Genomic DNA, 13,114 nt, shown 5'->3' with positions numbered 1-13,114 from the left:
TGGAAGATCATTGCCTATATGGTTCCTTTTTGTTTGTGTCATAAGTGATATATTAACCTGTTACAACTGACAACACTGGTTTTCTATAGCTAGGAAGTCTCAGATTGGCAGACTGCCCAATTTAATGACTTGTTCTTTTTTGGCAGATGTATAGAGCTGGCTGTTACCATGACATACCTGTGTGATACCAACGGAAAGGGCAGTAGCTGGGTAGAAACTGCAGGCACACATTCGGGTTGATCACCTTGGCTTTCAGGCCATTTGGGGTGGTGCTCAGTGTTGGATGATGGCATCATATAGGACCATGGCACTTATCAGCATTGTTTCTTTGGAGTCCGTGTAATGGAATGTATTTTTCAAATATTGATATTTGCATTTTCTGTAACAATTCCTTTTAATAAAATAAGGTAAAATTGTGCATTTAAACTGGAAACTTTAATAAGACATTTGTAGTTATTTTTAATGCAGAAATACCAATAAGCATTAAAAACAAACAAACAGATTTTTTTAACTCCTGACGTGAGTAAATTTCTTTAACAGCTACCCTCTAGGAAAGTTTGAATTTCGAGCACTTTTCAGAAACACATTGTTGACAGTAGCCAAAAAGTAGCTATTTTAGGCATAATGACCACCTGCCTGGATTTACTATGCTCTTGGCCCAGACTTCAGCCCATGGCAATGTGTATGACCACAGCTGCACAGTCTCAGTCACCTGACCCCGCTGAGGCTCTCCAAAGGACCCTGGAAATTCCCTGACTCCATTATTTAGGAGAAACTCAAGAGATTCCACCCATGATGAGGTTTCTGCTGGTTGCAATCTGAAGGGAGGACTGACTGGTCCTGTTAGGTTTCAAAGAATACTAAGGAAGGTTTAGGGAGTTGCACATTAAAATCTAGTGACCCATAAAGCCCTATACAAATCTCGTAGCTCACCTGGCCCTCACTTTCTTGAACTAATGTATTCTCTTTCTTCACCTGTCTTCCATTTTGTTTACCCCGTAGTTCAGACCTGCCGTGGTGATATACCATTTTCTGGTGATATGTCATAATATGTGAGTATAAACAGGAACCAGGCACGCATCGACTTTCACATATATTTGCCCAACCAGGGAAGAGCACTGGGTTTTCTGCTTTATCATTGATTAGCCAAAATTAATGGGCAAGTTTCATAATTTCTGTGCTTTAGTTCCTGGATCTATAAAATGGAAATGACCACGGTCTTTCTTAGCTCACAGGGGTGCCCTTAGGAAGGTGATCAGTAATATGTCCTTCCTCTCATGTAAGTATACAGATTCTGCCGTGCACATCGAGAGTCCCCTCCAGTGAGGGCTGATAAGAGCAATGTCTGATGCCTACTTGCAGGAATCTGGGGGCTGTGGTAGGTGGTGACCTTGAGGGTGGGGGGTTCAGCCCAGGGTCATCCTCTTCTGAGCAGCACTGCAGACTTCTGAATAGACACAGCCCCAGCCTGTCCATAGGGGTCTTTCTATCAGGTCACAGCTTGTCCTGGAGCTAAGCAAGCAAGGGATAGAGGTGAAGGTTTGATACAGTTCCCTTTGTTGTACAGTCAGGCAGTGGCTGAGCTCTGACCAAAAATTCCTGGGCTCTTCACTCTTAGTTCTGTGTCTATTGGAAAACTGGAATCTCAGAATTCAAAGGCAGAGGTTACAATTTCCTTCAGCATGTTGGAGGGCAGCTGCCCAGCCTTTGCTTTAACACTGCTCACTGGTGTGGCAAAGGGAACAGACTTGGGTAAAAAAACTCAGCTTTGTCAAATGATGGCTGCTGTAACCATCATTAGAAGAAAGTGGGGGGCAGTGGGATATTTATGCCCCTTTTCTGGACTATAAAATGAGGACCTCTCAAGACTGGCATAGAAGTTAAATGAGAACAGATAAAGCTCCCTGCCCAGTAGTTGCTCAACACATGTCTTCTCCATTTCCCTCTGCCAGCAAGTCTTAATTGCCAAAGCTGAACTTTCTGTGGCTTTCAACAGAGAGGGACTGCCTGCCTCCCACATGGTTTTGCCTAAGGCCACCTCTATTGGAGAGAGAAACAAGAGGCATTTCTCCAGTAACCACTCACTTTCTATGGCTGAGCCCTTGGGACCATTAAAATGACAACCTATTCTTGCTGCATCCCTTAAGAGTCACCCACTGCCCCTTTGTGAGGAGGCTCTTTTCTGTAAAGTAAGTGTTTGGTGTCAAAGAGAAAATGAATTCTCAGCAAGGAAGTGAGCAGCCTGCTGAGGCTGACCCAGTGTGTTTTGCACTGGGAGCTAGGGGTCTTCATCCGGTAGAGGTTAGGCACCTTCTAGGTGCCTCCCAAGTCCACATTTGGCTGGGAGGACTCAAGTTGCCTTATTTTGCTGCTCCTTCAGTTTGTTCTTGGAAATGTCTGAACATCTCTGGACTGGCCCCCACACTGTTGCTGCATTGCTATCCCAAGAGTGGCTTCTGGTTGCTCTAACCAGGGGTTCACTCCATCATACTGTAAGCTCCTTGAGGTCAAGAGCCTTGCTTTGCTCCCATCCCCAACCCCATGGCACATAGGTACTTGGTAAATATTTGTTGAATAAGGAGGACCAGAACAGTGGTAGTGACTAGTTCCTGGTTAGCCTAGAGTTGGGAGCTGTGTCCAGTTACCAGGGATACCTCAGGCACTGAGCCCAAGGGCTGTGTGGAACTCAGAGCAAGGTCCTAATCTCAGCTCTCCTCTTTGCTCCTGCTCCAGAGAGGGCAGAGACATACCAAAATATGGAGAAGTGAAAATTGCACTGAATCAGGACCAGAACCTTGAGTTCTAGGTTCAGCCCCATTGCTCTGGTGCCCTAATTAAGTTCTTCAGGCCTTGGCTGCCTCACCACCAAAATAAAAGCTAACTGCACATCATTTCTCATGTGCTAGGTATTATAGATTTAGGGGTACAAAACTGAGTAACCATTGGTCCCTGTTCTCAAAGTCTGAAGTCCAGTGCAAGAGGCCATTAGAAACCCATGGTTACAGAACACTGATATTTGTTATTTGAGGAGTGAACACAAGGAATCTGTGTTACGGGAACCTAGGGGAAAATCCAACTGGTGGGCCAGTGGTTAATGAAGGCTCCCAAGAGATGCTGATTAAGAAGAGGTGTACAAATTGAGCGAAAGAAGAGGTATCATTCCAGGCAGAAGAGACAGCCTGGGCGAAGGCATGGTAGGCATAATGCAGTGAGGTGGAGGCTGGAGGGAATGGTGTATGTGGGAGGTGGAGGGATACAGAGGCTGACAGGAGACAGACTATAGAAGGGCCTTATGTGCCATGCTGCTGAAGAGTTAGCACTTGATCCTTAGAGATATGGGGAACCACTGGAGAGGAAATGCCCATCATCGAGAAGGATGACTCGTAGTGGTGTGGAGGGTGGACTGGAGGGAGGGAGTGTGGTTAGACTCCTGCAGTAAACCAGGTGAGAGATGATAGCCTAAACCAGAGGAGGAGTGCTGGGAATAGGTAAGAGGGAATGGAGAGAACTGAGGAGGTGGAGTTGCCAGGACTTGGAGATGGGTTGGGAGGAGGGGAACAGGAGAGGAAGGAGTTGTGGATGATCATCAGGATTCTTCATATAGTATGACTGGGTGTATACAGATGGTGATGGGAACCATCACTAGGGGGACCTAGAAGAATAAGACGGAGAAGATGAAGATCGAATGCCAGAAATGAGGTACCTACAGAAATGCTCAGGAAAGCCGCCTGGACTAGATACATATTTGGCAGTTTAAGTGGCAGCTGAAGTAGGAGTGAGAAGAGCTAGTGGGAAGGGGTTTATGGAGGAGAGGCTTTCAAGGAATGTGGCCATGGGATTTGCCAATACAGAATTTATCCTGTTCAGCAGAGAAGAGCAGAAGTAAGGTGAATGTGGGCTGAGGAGTAAAGATAGTACATGTGGCTTCTTCAAAAAACTTATCTGGGACAGGCAATAGATATGGTGCTACAAAAGAATGTGGTATTGAGGGGAGAGTGTTTTATAATGTGAGGGAAGTGACCTGTTTAATGTATACTTCGGAGGAGGAGCCAGGAGCAGGGAGAGGTTAAAGGTTCAGGAAGAGTAGGTGAGGACGATCCTGGGGTGGCAAAAGGAGTCAGGAGCAGAGTCCAGGTGTAAACAGCTGTGGCCACAAGAGCAGTGGACCATGACTGCTGAAGGGGAAAGAGCCTCCATTTTCTAGTCAGTGAATCTGGAAAGCTATTTAGTGAGATTAATGATAAAAGAGAGAGAAAGGAAGAAGGATAGGGAATGTTTAGAATAAGAGTTGAGGGGATTGGGAAAGGAGTTGAAGTGAAGGCTCAGATGAGGAGAGGCTGTGAATCTGTAAGAGTTCGGCTTCATTTCCTTATCTGTAAAGTAGGAACACTCCTTGCCCTCATCTACTTAAGAATCCAAGAGGTAATAGGTATGAAATTTGTCAAGTGTAGATTACAGATGACCTGGGACACACAACCCACTGGAAAAGCTGCAAGCCGGGCCACCATTAAGTTTAGGCTGTTGCAGGTGTGTCCAAACTTGGATGTTGTGCTAACCAGTAACCTTGTTAGAGATGTGAAACCACCTTTTGCTCAAAATGCTGACTTCTCCCTTTGAAAACACCACACTTAATTTTAAGTGTTTAAAAGAGAAACAATACTCTTAAATTGCTGCCTTGTTCAGAGGCATCTGGATTTGCCACACCCATATAAGCAAAAGCTTTCCTAATTTCCAAAATTAACTCTTTCCTATTTTATTATCACCTCTCATTGTATTGGCCCAGCTCAAATCAACTCAGTGTGGCTTTTGGTTGTAAATTCAAGTTCATCTTAGGGTAGAGGTCTTAAAGGTTATAAAAATCAGGGGTCACAAGTTTAGCCAGTGAGGAGCTTGAAACAGAATTATATTGATGCTGTTAATATTTTTGTCTTTTCTAGATGTGCCTGCTTGTTTGAGTTGTAAGGAAATGATGTAGTCCCTTTTTGCCAGTGCCCCCAACTGGGTTGGGGGTTATAGGTAGGGTCCAGGCTGGCAGCTGATCTGGGCAGCTGGGAGTCTGCAGGAAGGAAGCTATTAGAGTTCAGAGCCCTTTGCTTGTCTGTCCAATTAGTTTTGAGTTGGTCATGTTTGTGCCCATTAATATCTGAGGGCTCTGAAAGAGGATGGCACGTAGATTGAGGGGAATAGTGGCAAAAACAGGCTGGCCAATACTGGGCGAGTTGCCAAGCTCTGGCCTCAGTCATCAGAATGCTGAACCCATGGTGAGGGAGCATGGGTCACCTCTGCAGAAGCCAGAGTCCTTCTAGGCTCTCTTGCTTGATGTCAGGAGCCATCTTAGGACACATGAGTGAAGGGCCTGTTAGGGTTCTAGGCAGGATTCTCTGTGGGTTATCAACATATAGGGTACCAGCTTAGAGTGGGAAGGAGCATGTGCTGGCCAGGGGTGGGCAGCCTGTGTAGTCTCCCAAGTTGGGGTGGTCCAAGTCCCCACGATTGCTGTGTGTAGGGTTGTCCAGAGTCTGGTCACTAGGGGGGCCAGTTGTTCTCACACACACGCAGTGGGGCTCCTTGGCTCCTGCCTTATACAGCTTCCTGGGGACGCCAATCCAGTCTCTGCTCACACCTCCACTGAAGGTAGAAGGAAAGAGGACTTCTTAAAAGCATGAACTTGTGAATCTCTCTGGGAAGGGAAGAGAAGGAAGCAGCGAGCCGGGCCTGGTGAAAAGTAGAAGCCATTCCACTTCCTGTCTTGGCACTTTCCCAAGGCGGTGGTCTGCAGTGTCCACTCCTGAATCTCATGCTCTCTCCTACCTTCCTATTGTTCTTTCCATGCTCCCCTGGCCCTTCTCTGTGCCTTCTCGGGAGGCAGCACTCTCTGCACTGGTGATAACACCTGTGAAAGGCTTTCCCCCAACGGCCTGTGAGCTTCTCAAAAGCAGTATCTGGCTCTGATTCTCTTCTCCCTCACTACATCCTAGCACTGGGCTGTGTCTTGATCTTAGGGTCTTAGGTACTTGGGTAGGGGTGGGCAATTGAAGCAAGGCCTGATGGTTAGCCTTCTTAGGAGGCCCTTGGCTTTCCTGCCCCTTGCACGGGTCCAGTCCTTGGTGCCACCCAGCCCAACACAGGCTAACCAACCTCCTATCCTGGGCAGAGGGACCTAACTCACCTTAGGGTACTGAGTTCAGTCTCCCATGGACTCACAAGCCTTGCAAAAGGAAAATGAGATTCTGTTGTCAGTGGTCCTTACTCCACACCCACTCCCTGCCTTCAGGACCTGTTTCTCCCAGTCTAAAGGGAGATGCATACATGCGAGTAAAAAACAAATTAGGCTGGGGCATAGAGATAGGGCCAGATTCCTTGGTGTGAGTCTGGAAGAGCTTTATGGGGAAGACAGACCCTATGCAACTCAGTAATGAAAGCAAGAAGGGGTTACAAAGACAGAGATGGGGCTGTGGGGAGGGAGAGAGAGGTAGGCTCTCCAAATGAGCAAAGTCAAGCATTTAAATGCACACAGGCCTCCGAGTCCCTCCTGTGGAGGACCAGTACTCTCTGAGGCCACCTGCATTCAGACTTGTGACTCAGAAGGGCTCACCTTTGTCCTAGCTCTTTTCCGTAAAGTGGGCAGGCTGGGTTCTCATAGCCCCCCTCTTTCTGGAGACATAACACTGGAGAAGTATATCTTCAAAACTGGTGGCCGAGAGAGAAGGGGCTCTCCTTCCTGCTACCTTCACCTCTGTGCCCCTGAATTAAGGTGGAGGAAATGTCTAACAGATACAGTGGCTGGGCCTAGAGAAAGCTGGTGGCTTTGGCTGTTAGTTCTCATCCACACAAGGAATCAGTCTCAAGGAGAGCAAAAAGGTAAATATGGCCTCTCCCTGAGGAAGAGGGTGGATCTACACCACTTAGCACTCACAGAAGTGGCTCTTCTCGCATAAGCAATAGCGAGAAGAGCCCCTCCTTAGTGAGAACAGAGTTCTTACTTTGAGGCCTTTGAGGCTGGGGGGTTTGTCCCGTTTCTGCCTTCCTTTTCCTCCTTATCACAGTAAAGGAGATTTGAGAGACTCGAACTGCATTTGAATCTGGGCTAGCCTGATTATAACAGCAGGAAAAAATTTTTTCTCCAGCTTCCCCAAACCAATCTGGAATAATCCCCATGGCATTTATCTAAATCTGGCTCACCTCACTTTCTTATTACAGAAAAGACGTTTCCATCTAGCTTGTACTTCTTGGAATTACTCAGAATTTGCAGTATTTTTAAGACAGCACTTCAGGGTATCACTGCAGGTGGCCATGCCCACCTCCTCATTCCTGTCTCCTATAGACAGAAATGATTTGCACTGACAAATAGGAAATGGAAGCCCTCAGATGGATGAACAGGCCAAAGCAAGCAAGAAATAGTACTTGTGCCTTCTTGTTCCCAGGCCAGGGGTTCTTTAGCAGGGTCTTTGAGGACTTAAAAAAAGAGTAGGGGGCGGGAAGGATGCCCAGGTCTAAACCCTAAATCCAGTTGTCTGGAGTGAGGTCCCACTATTGGGAATTTTTTAAATTGCCCAGGAGATTCTAACATGTAGCAGAAATTGAGAATCACTATCCCAGAGCACACGTTCTTTTGAAAAAGTTCCCCCGGGTTAACAATTAACTTATAGTTTCATTGAACAACAAAGACAGAATGACCTAGAAGTTAGATTTGGGAGAGAAGCAGAAAGGAGCAGAAAAGAAGCCTGCTTACCTCTTTTGGGAACACCAGAACCTGCTGCCCCTGGTTGAGCTCCATTCAGCGTTGCATGGTGGAAATTTCTGCTTCTCTTTCAGTTCCTGTTTATTTTCCTCCAAGCCTTTGGTGATCATGGCTTCTACCTGGGTCAGTTCTGGCGTAGGTAGCCCATCTTCTCCGTAGAACCTTCCTATCACTCTTCCTGTGGTGACAGGAAAGCTGATGTCAGAGTAACAGTGGGAGGAAGGCATGAACAGATGCTTAGTTTTTCAAGCGGTAGATGTGAAAAAAGCCCTCCAACCATTCCAGTTTATAGTGGTTGCGAAGCAATCTTGTGTTTAGTGTCTAACATTTCTGTAGGACATGGTTAGGTGTCTTCCTATTTAACAGGTGAATTCCCCCATGTCTCACCAGTAAGTAACAAATGCAGTATCCCACAACTGGCTTTAACAAATGTTTGATTAGCATAATTTCCACCTGGGAGACAATTCATTCAGGATAGACACAGGCTAATGTTTGTCTTCTTAGAGGACAAAATAAAACTGCACACACACTTAGGCTTCAAGCCTTCCCGACTGTGAGCTAAAGCTGGATGCCTGGAACACAGTGAGACAGGGAGGCTGCCCTCCTAGAGCTCGTTGTTCAAGGGTGGCACACACAATCACTGGCTTTGGGGCCACAGAAGCCAAAGCAAGTAGCCGGGCAATCATTTCCCAAGATTAAGAGTGAGGGAAACAGGTGCCCCAGCCATTTTCTTCTGGGACTCACTGCCACACTAACCACAAGAGTTTTGAGTATAATCCCCAAAGAATTCTATCTAGTCCCTTGAAAAAACTGCAAGGAAAATAAATCAAATCTTTGGAAATGATCTGTGAAATACCTACCAACAAATTCATAATTCTTCTCATAGAATGACAGCCAATTCTGAAGTGTCAGCATCTCAGAAAATGACAAGTCAGATACATCATCCACAAGGCCTGCTTCAGAATAGTCCCCAGTCACAAACGCTCTGGATGCGTCTCGGCCTGCAGGACAGATGTTTTCAGTAGATTAACTTATAAATTACTGACACCGTATCAACTCAAGAATCTATTTTCTGAGAAACATCCGAAAACCTCCACTCTTCACCCCCAAGCAAAGCTGATCCCCACTCCTTTCTCATAGACACTCCTGGATCTTGGACATACATTTTGGCATTTAATTACTTTCAGCAACATTTAACCCAGCTGACTACATCCCTTGGCTTTCATGACACTACACTCCTGGTTTTCCTTCTACTCTACAGCTCATTGTCTACCAGCCTCATGGATCAATTCTTGTCCTTCACCTCTGCTCCCTCCACACTCCCCACCTGACAATCTCATCTACTCCCATGGTTTCAAATACCATCTCTATGGCAAAGATTGCCAAATTTGTATCTTTAGCTCAGATTTCTCTTGCGCTCCTGGCTGTATATCCAATTCTCTACTCAAAATCACTCACATGTCTTACAGACATAAGTTCAAAATGTCCACACTGAACTAATGGTCATCAGCATCAACCTCAGGAAACCTGCATCTATTCTAATACTCCCTAACTCAGTAAATATCAATCAGTTGTTCAATCCAGAAATGCAGTCCTTGACATCTCCTTCATCCTTTACATCCAATCAGTCCCCAAGTCCTATAATTTTTTCCTAAATAGTTCTTGTATCAGTCCACCTTTCTCCATCTACCACTAAGCAAGCCCAGGCTATCATCATTTCTCATCTGAACTACTATAATAAACCCCTAGTAGTTCTCCCTACATTCAATCTTTTCCTGCTAATCTGTTTTCCATACAACTGATGTTTTAAACACAAATTGATCATGTCATTCTCTTGCTTGAAAATTCTCGGTGGCTTCCTTTTGCTCTATGATAATGTTCAGATTCCTTAACATGCCATCCAGGTCCCTGCACCAGCTGCCGCCGACCTTGCCTTGCCATTGTGCTCTCTTCCTCTCCCTCCTCCTCCTAGGTTAGGGCCTCTGGTAACACCAGTATGTCTTCCTTTTTAACACTCGTCACATAAATAATTCATTAATTGTTTATGTGATGACTAATATTTTTGTATTTTCACAAATTTTTTATCAGGGAAACACCACATTCCTTTAGTTTTGGTTACTCAGCATCTGATAGTACCTTTAGTAAATTCTCAGTAAATATTACTGAATGAAATCAATATAGTCAATTGATTTTCAGTAAGGGTTCCAGGATAATTCAAAAAGGGAAAGAACAGTCTTTTCTACAAATGGTGCTTGGACAACTGAATAGCCAAATGCAAAAGAATTAAATTAGATCCTTTCCTCACACTATATAAAAAATTAACACAAAATAGATCAACGACCTCAATGTATTAACTAAAACTATAAAACTCTTAGAAGGAAACATAGATGTCTTTGTGACCTTGGATTAGGCAATAGTTTATTAGATAAGACGCCAAAATCACAAGCAATCAAAGGAAAAATAAATGAGATTTTATCGAATTTAAAAATGTGTGCTCTAAAGGATAATATCAAAAAAATGAAAAGACGATCTACAGAATGGGAGAAAATATTTGCAAATCATATATATATATGATATAGCTCTGGTATCCAGAATATATAAAGAACTCTCACAACTCAACAATAAAATGATAAATAACCCAATTAAAAAATGGACAAAGGATTTGAATAGACATTTCTCCAAGGAAAATATACAAATGATCAACAAGCACATGAAAAAAATATCAACATCGTCAGTTATTAGGGAAATGAAAATCAAAACCACAATGAGATACCGTTTCAAACCCACTAAAATGGCTATAATCAGACAAAAAAGAGACAATAACAAGTTAAATGAGGATGTAGAGAAATTGGAACTCTAATACATTGATGATGAAACTGTACAATTGTGCAGCCACTTTAGAAAACAATTTGGCAGTTTTTCAAAAAGTTAAACATAAGGTTACCATATGACCCAGCAATTCCACTTCTAGGTAAATACCCGAGAACTGACAACATGTTCATAGAAGCATTATTCATAATAGACAAAAGTGGAAACAACTCAAATTCTAACAAATGATGAATAAAAAATGTGGTAAACCTACACAATGGAAAATTATTTGGTAATAAAAAGGAATGGAGTAGTGATACATGCTGATACACCATGGATGAACCTTGAAAACATTATGCTAAGTGAAAGAAGCCTGTCACAAAAGACCGCATGTGTGATTCTCTCAGAACAAGCAAATTGTTAGAGACAGAAAGTAGATACTAGTTGTCAGGGGCTGGAGTGAGGTAGGAGAGTATGGAGAGTAATTGTTAATGGATATGGGGTTTCTTTTTGTGGGGGTGATAAAAAATGTTCTGGAATTAGATAGTGGTGATATTTGCACAATTTTCTGACTACTTTTAAAACCACTGAATTATACATATTAAAAGGGTGGATTTTTAATTATGTGAATTATATCTTAATAAAATGATTAAAATATTGAGTAGACGAATGAATCAATAAATCTTCCCTACTAGACTGAGTGGTGGGGCACATGGTCATAATCTTTGATTTCCCAGCATCTGGCACAAGGCAGGCTACATAGTAGTGGTCAATAAATGGATGTTGAATGAATAGTAGGCATAAAGAAACTCAGACAGTGGAGCATACTGCAAAAGAAAAATCACCCCAGAAATGGAGGGTTTTATGCTCACACTTGTGCATATAGCTATACCCATGGCAGGATAAGTTTCCTAAAAAGTGCCCTCACCTGGCAGGTAAATAAAACCCTTGATTCCAGTCCCAGTTCTACTTGTAACTCACTGTGTAGCTTTTGATAAGTCTCTTCTCTAGCTGGACAGCAGAATAAAATAGGGACAGCAGAATAAACTTCATTTGACAAATGTTAAGGCCTAACATATGGACGGTTTTGTTCTAAGTATTGAAGTAAAGGTGACCAGACACCTTCCCTGCATTCTAACCTCATAATCTTTTTAAAGAAAGGGAGACAAGTACATCTGTACTTGTTTGTACTAGAAGCAAGAACTACTCAAACCAAATGTACTATTTTTTAGGGAAAATTTCGGGAGGGGAGGAAACTCAGTATTGAAATCAGTAGGGAAACTCTGAGAACAGAGATGGGGTCTCATTCATCCCCGTGCCCTGAGAGCCACGCAGTGTGGCACAAAGCAGGTATCCATTGAGAGTTTCTGCGGGTAGGTAATGGGTAACTAACAAGAGGCAGGAAATGTGTTTCTCGAACCTAAGTCAGGAAGAAGGATTGGGGAACGATAGGGAGGGTAAAGGCTGGTAACTGCTTGCCGTCGTCCCGCCCAAGTCAGAGCAGAGGTTGGTGCAGGTGAGCCCGGCCTCTACGCTAGTCTAATGAACATGGGGAGGAAAAAAGCAGATGAATGGATGAACGAACGAACGAACAACGTGCAGCCCGCTACCGGCCCTCGTTGGAGCAGGTAAGGGCGTGAGCCGCCTCGCTAATACCTGCGAAGCCGCTATAGTGAGCCCCAGGCTCGTAATGCCGCCGGCCGGAGGACACATCATAGATGCGGCCCAGCAATGCCAAGTAGAGGCCCGGGTCTCCAGGGCCGCCGCGGTAGCGGGCAAGCTCCCCAGGTACGAAAAGGCGAAAGCCAGCGCTGGGACTCCACCAGCTCATCAGCCGTGCTGCCATCACAGCCACCGCCACTGCGGCCAGGCCTAGCAAGAGCCCACGGCCGGGGAGCAGCAGCATTTGGACAGCCGCACACTCTTCGCTCTTCTGAAGTTGCCGCCTCTCCGCCCGCAACTAAGATGGCGGAGATGCGGACCGCGACGTCACCGGCGCTACGCTCTCTCTCCCTTGTCCACCTGTCACTGAGGGGACAATGGAGGACTGAATGGAAAAAGTCCAGCGAAAGCTCACTTCCGGGCTCCGACTGTTTCTCGTGCTCTTTCAGCACATATAGTGAATGTGGAGGGATATCGAGGAAACGAACAGCGAAAGGCCTCTTTAGCTTGCAGGTTGTCCACCCCCAACAAAGATGGTGGCAAAGGGGGCTGCGGGATGGCGCAGACAATATGACAGCAGTGCCCTATCAGGACTGCGGGTTCCCTCCACCCTTTGCTGAAGCTGTCCTCGCTTGTCCTCTCACGACAGCTAGTAAAGTCTGCTTGACGGCGCCTTAGCGACAGCAGTCCTCACTTGACGGCGAGGAAGCCGGAAGCCGCGCGGCTGCCGCCGTCGTCTCCTCCCCGTCCCCGCCCGCCGGGCGCCGTCGGAGGTTGACAGGTCCAGGCGGGGAGGCGGCGGCGGCGGCAGAGCCGGGCGCCCAAGACGGACACCCCATGGGGAACGCTCCAAGTCACAGCAGTGAAGAGGAAGCAGCAGCCCCTGGGGGCGAGGGCTGGGGC

At 45.4% G+C, this 13,114-nt stretch overlaps 2 protein-coding genes across 5 annotated transcripts in view; one reads left to right on the top strand and one right to left on the bottom strand.

The window, feature by feature from the left end:
• Positions 1–416: 416 nt before the first annotated feature.
• On the bottom strand, positions 417–12,490 carry LOC102881590 (neuferricin). Of its 4 annotated transcripts, none has more exons than XM_025040127.1 (5): positions 12,206–12,490; positions 8,602–8,742; positions 7,733–7,919; positions 6,170–6,208; positions 417–5,628 (listed from the first exon to the last, which is right to left on the bottom strand). In XM_025040127.1, exons 1-5 carry the CDS (start codon positions 12,453–12,455, stop codon positions 5,412–5,414), a joined length of 834 nt encoding a protein of 277 aa, XP_024895895.1. In that variant the 5' UTR covers positions 12,456–12,490; the 3' UTR covers positions 417–5,411. The 4 variants fall into 4 exon arrangements, with proteins under 4 accessions (XP_024895895.1, XP_006922273.1, XP_015452877.1 ...); XM_025040128.1 differs by having other exon boundaries at positions 5,442–5,680; XM_006922211.3 differs by lacking the exon at positions 6,170–6,208.
• Positions 12,491–12,915: 425 nt separating this feature from the next.
• Positions 12,916–13,114, top strand: part of ZZEF1 (zinc finger ZZ-type and EF-hand domain containing 1) — a 107,683-nt gene continuing 107,484 nt past the window's right edge. Inside the window, 1 exon segment of the mRNA XM_025040130.1 lies at positions 12,916–13,113. Coding sequence (XP_024895898.1) covers positions 13,049–13,113 — 65 coding nt within the window. The 5' untranslated portion in view covers positions 12,916–13,048.

Source organism: Pteropus alecto, unplaced genomic scaffold (genome assembly GCF_000325575.1).
Source record: "Pteropus alecto unplaced genomic scaffold, ASM32557v1 scaffold398, whole genome shotgun sequence".
Taxonomy (NCBI): domain Eukaryota; kingdom Metazoa; phylum Chordata; class Mammalia; order Chiroptera; family Pteropodidae; genus Pteropus; species Pteropus alecto.
This window is presented reverse-complemented; position numbering and strand designations above follow the sequence as displayed.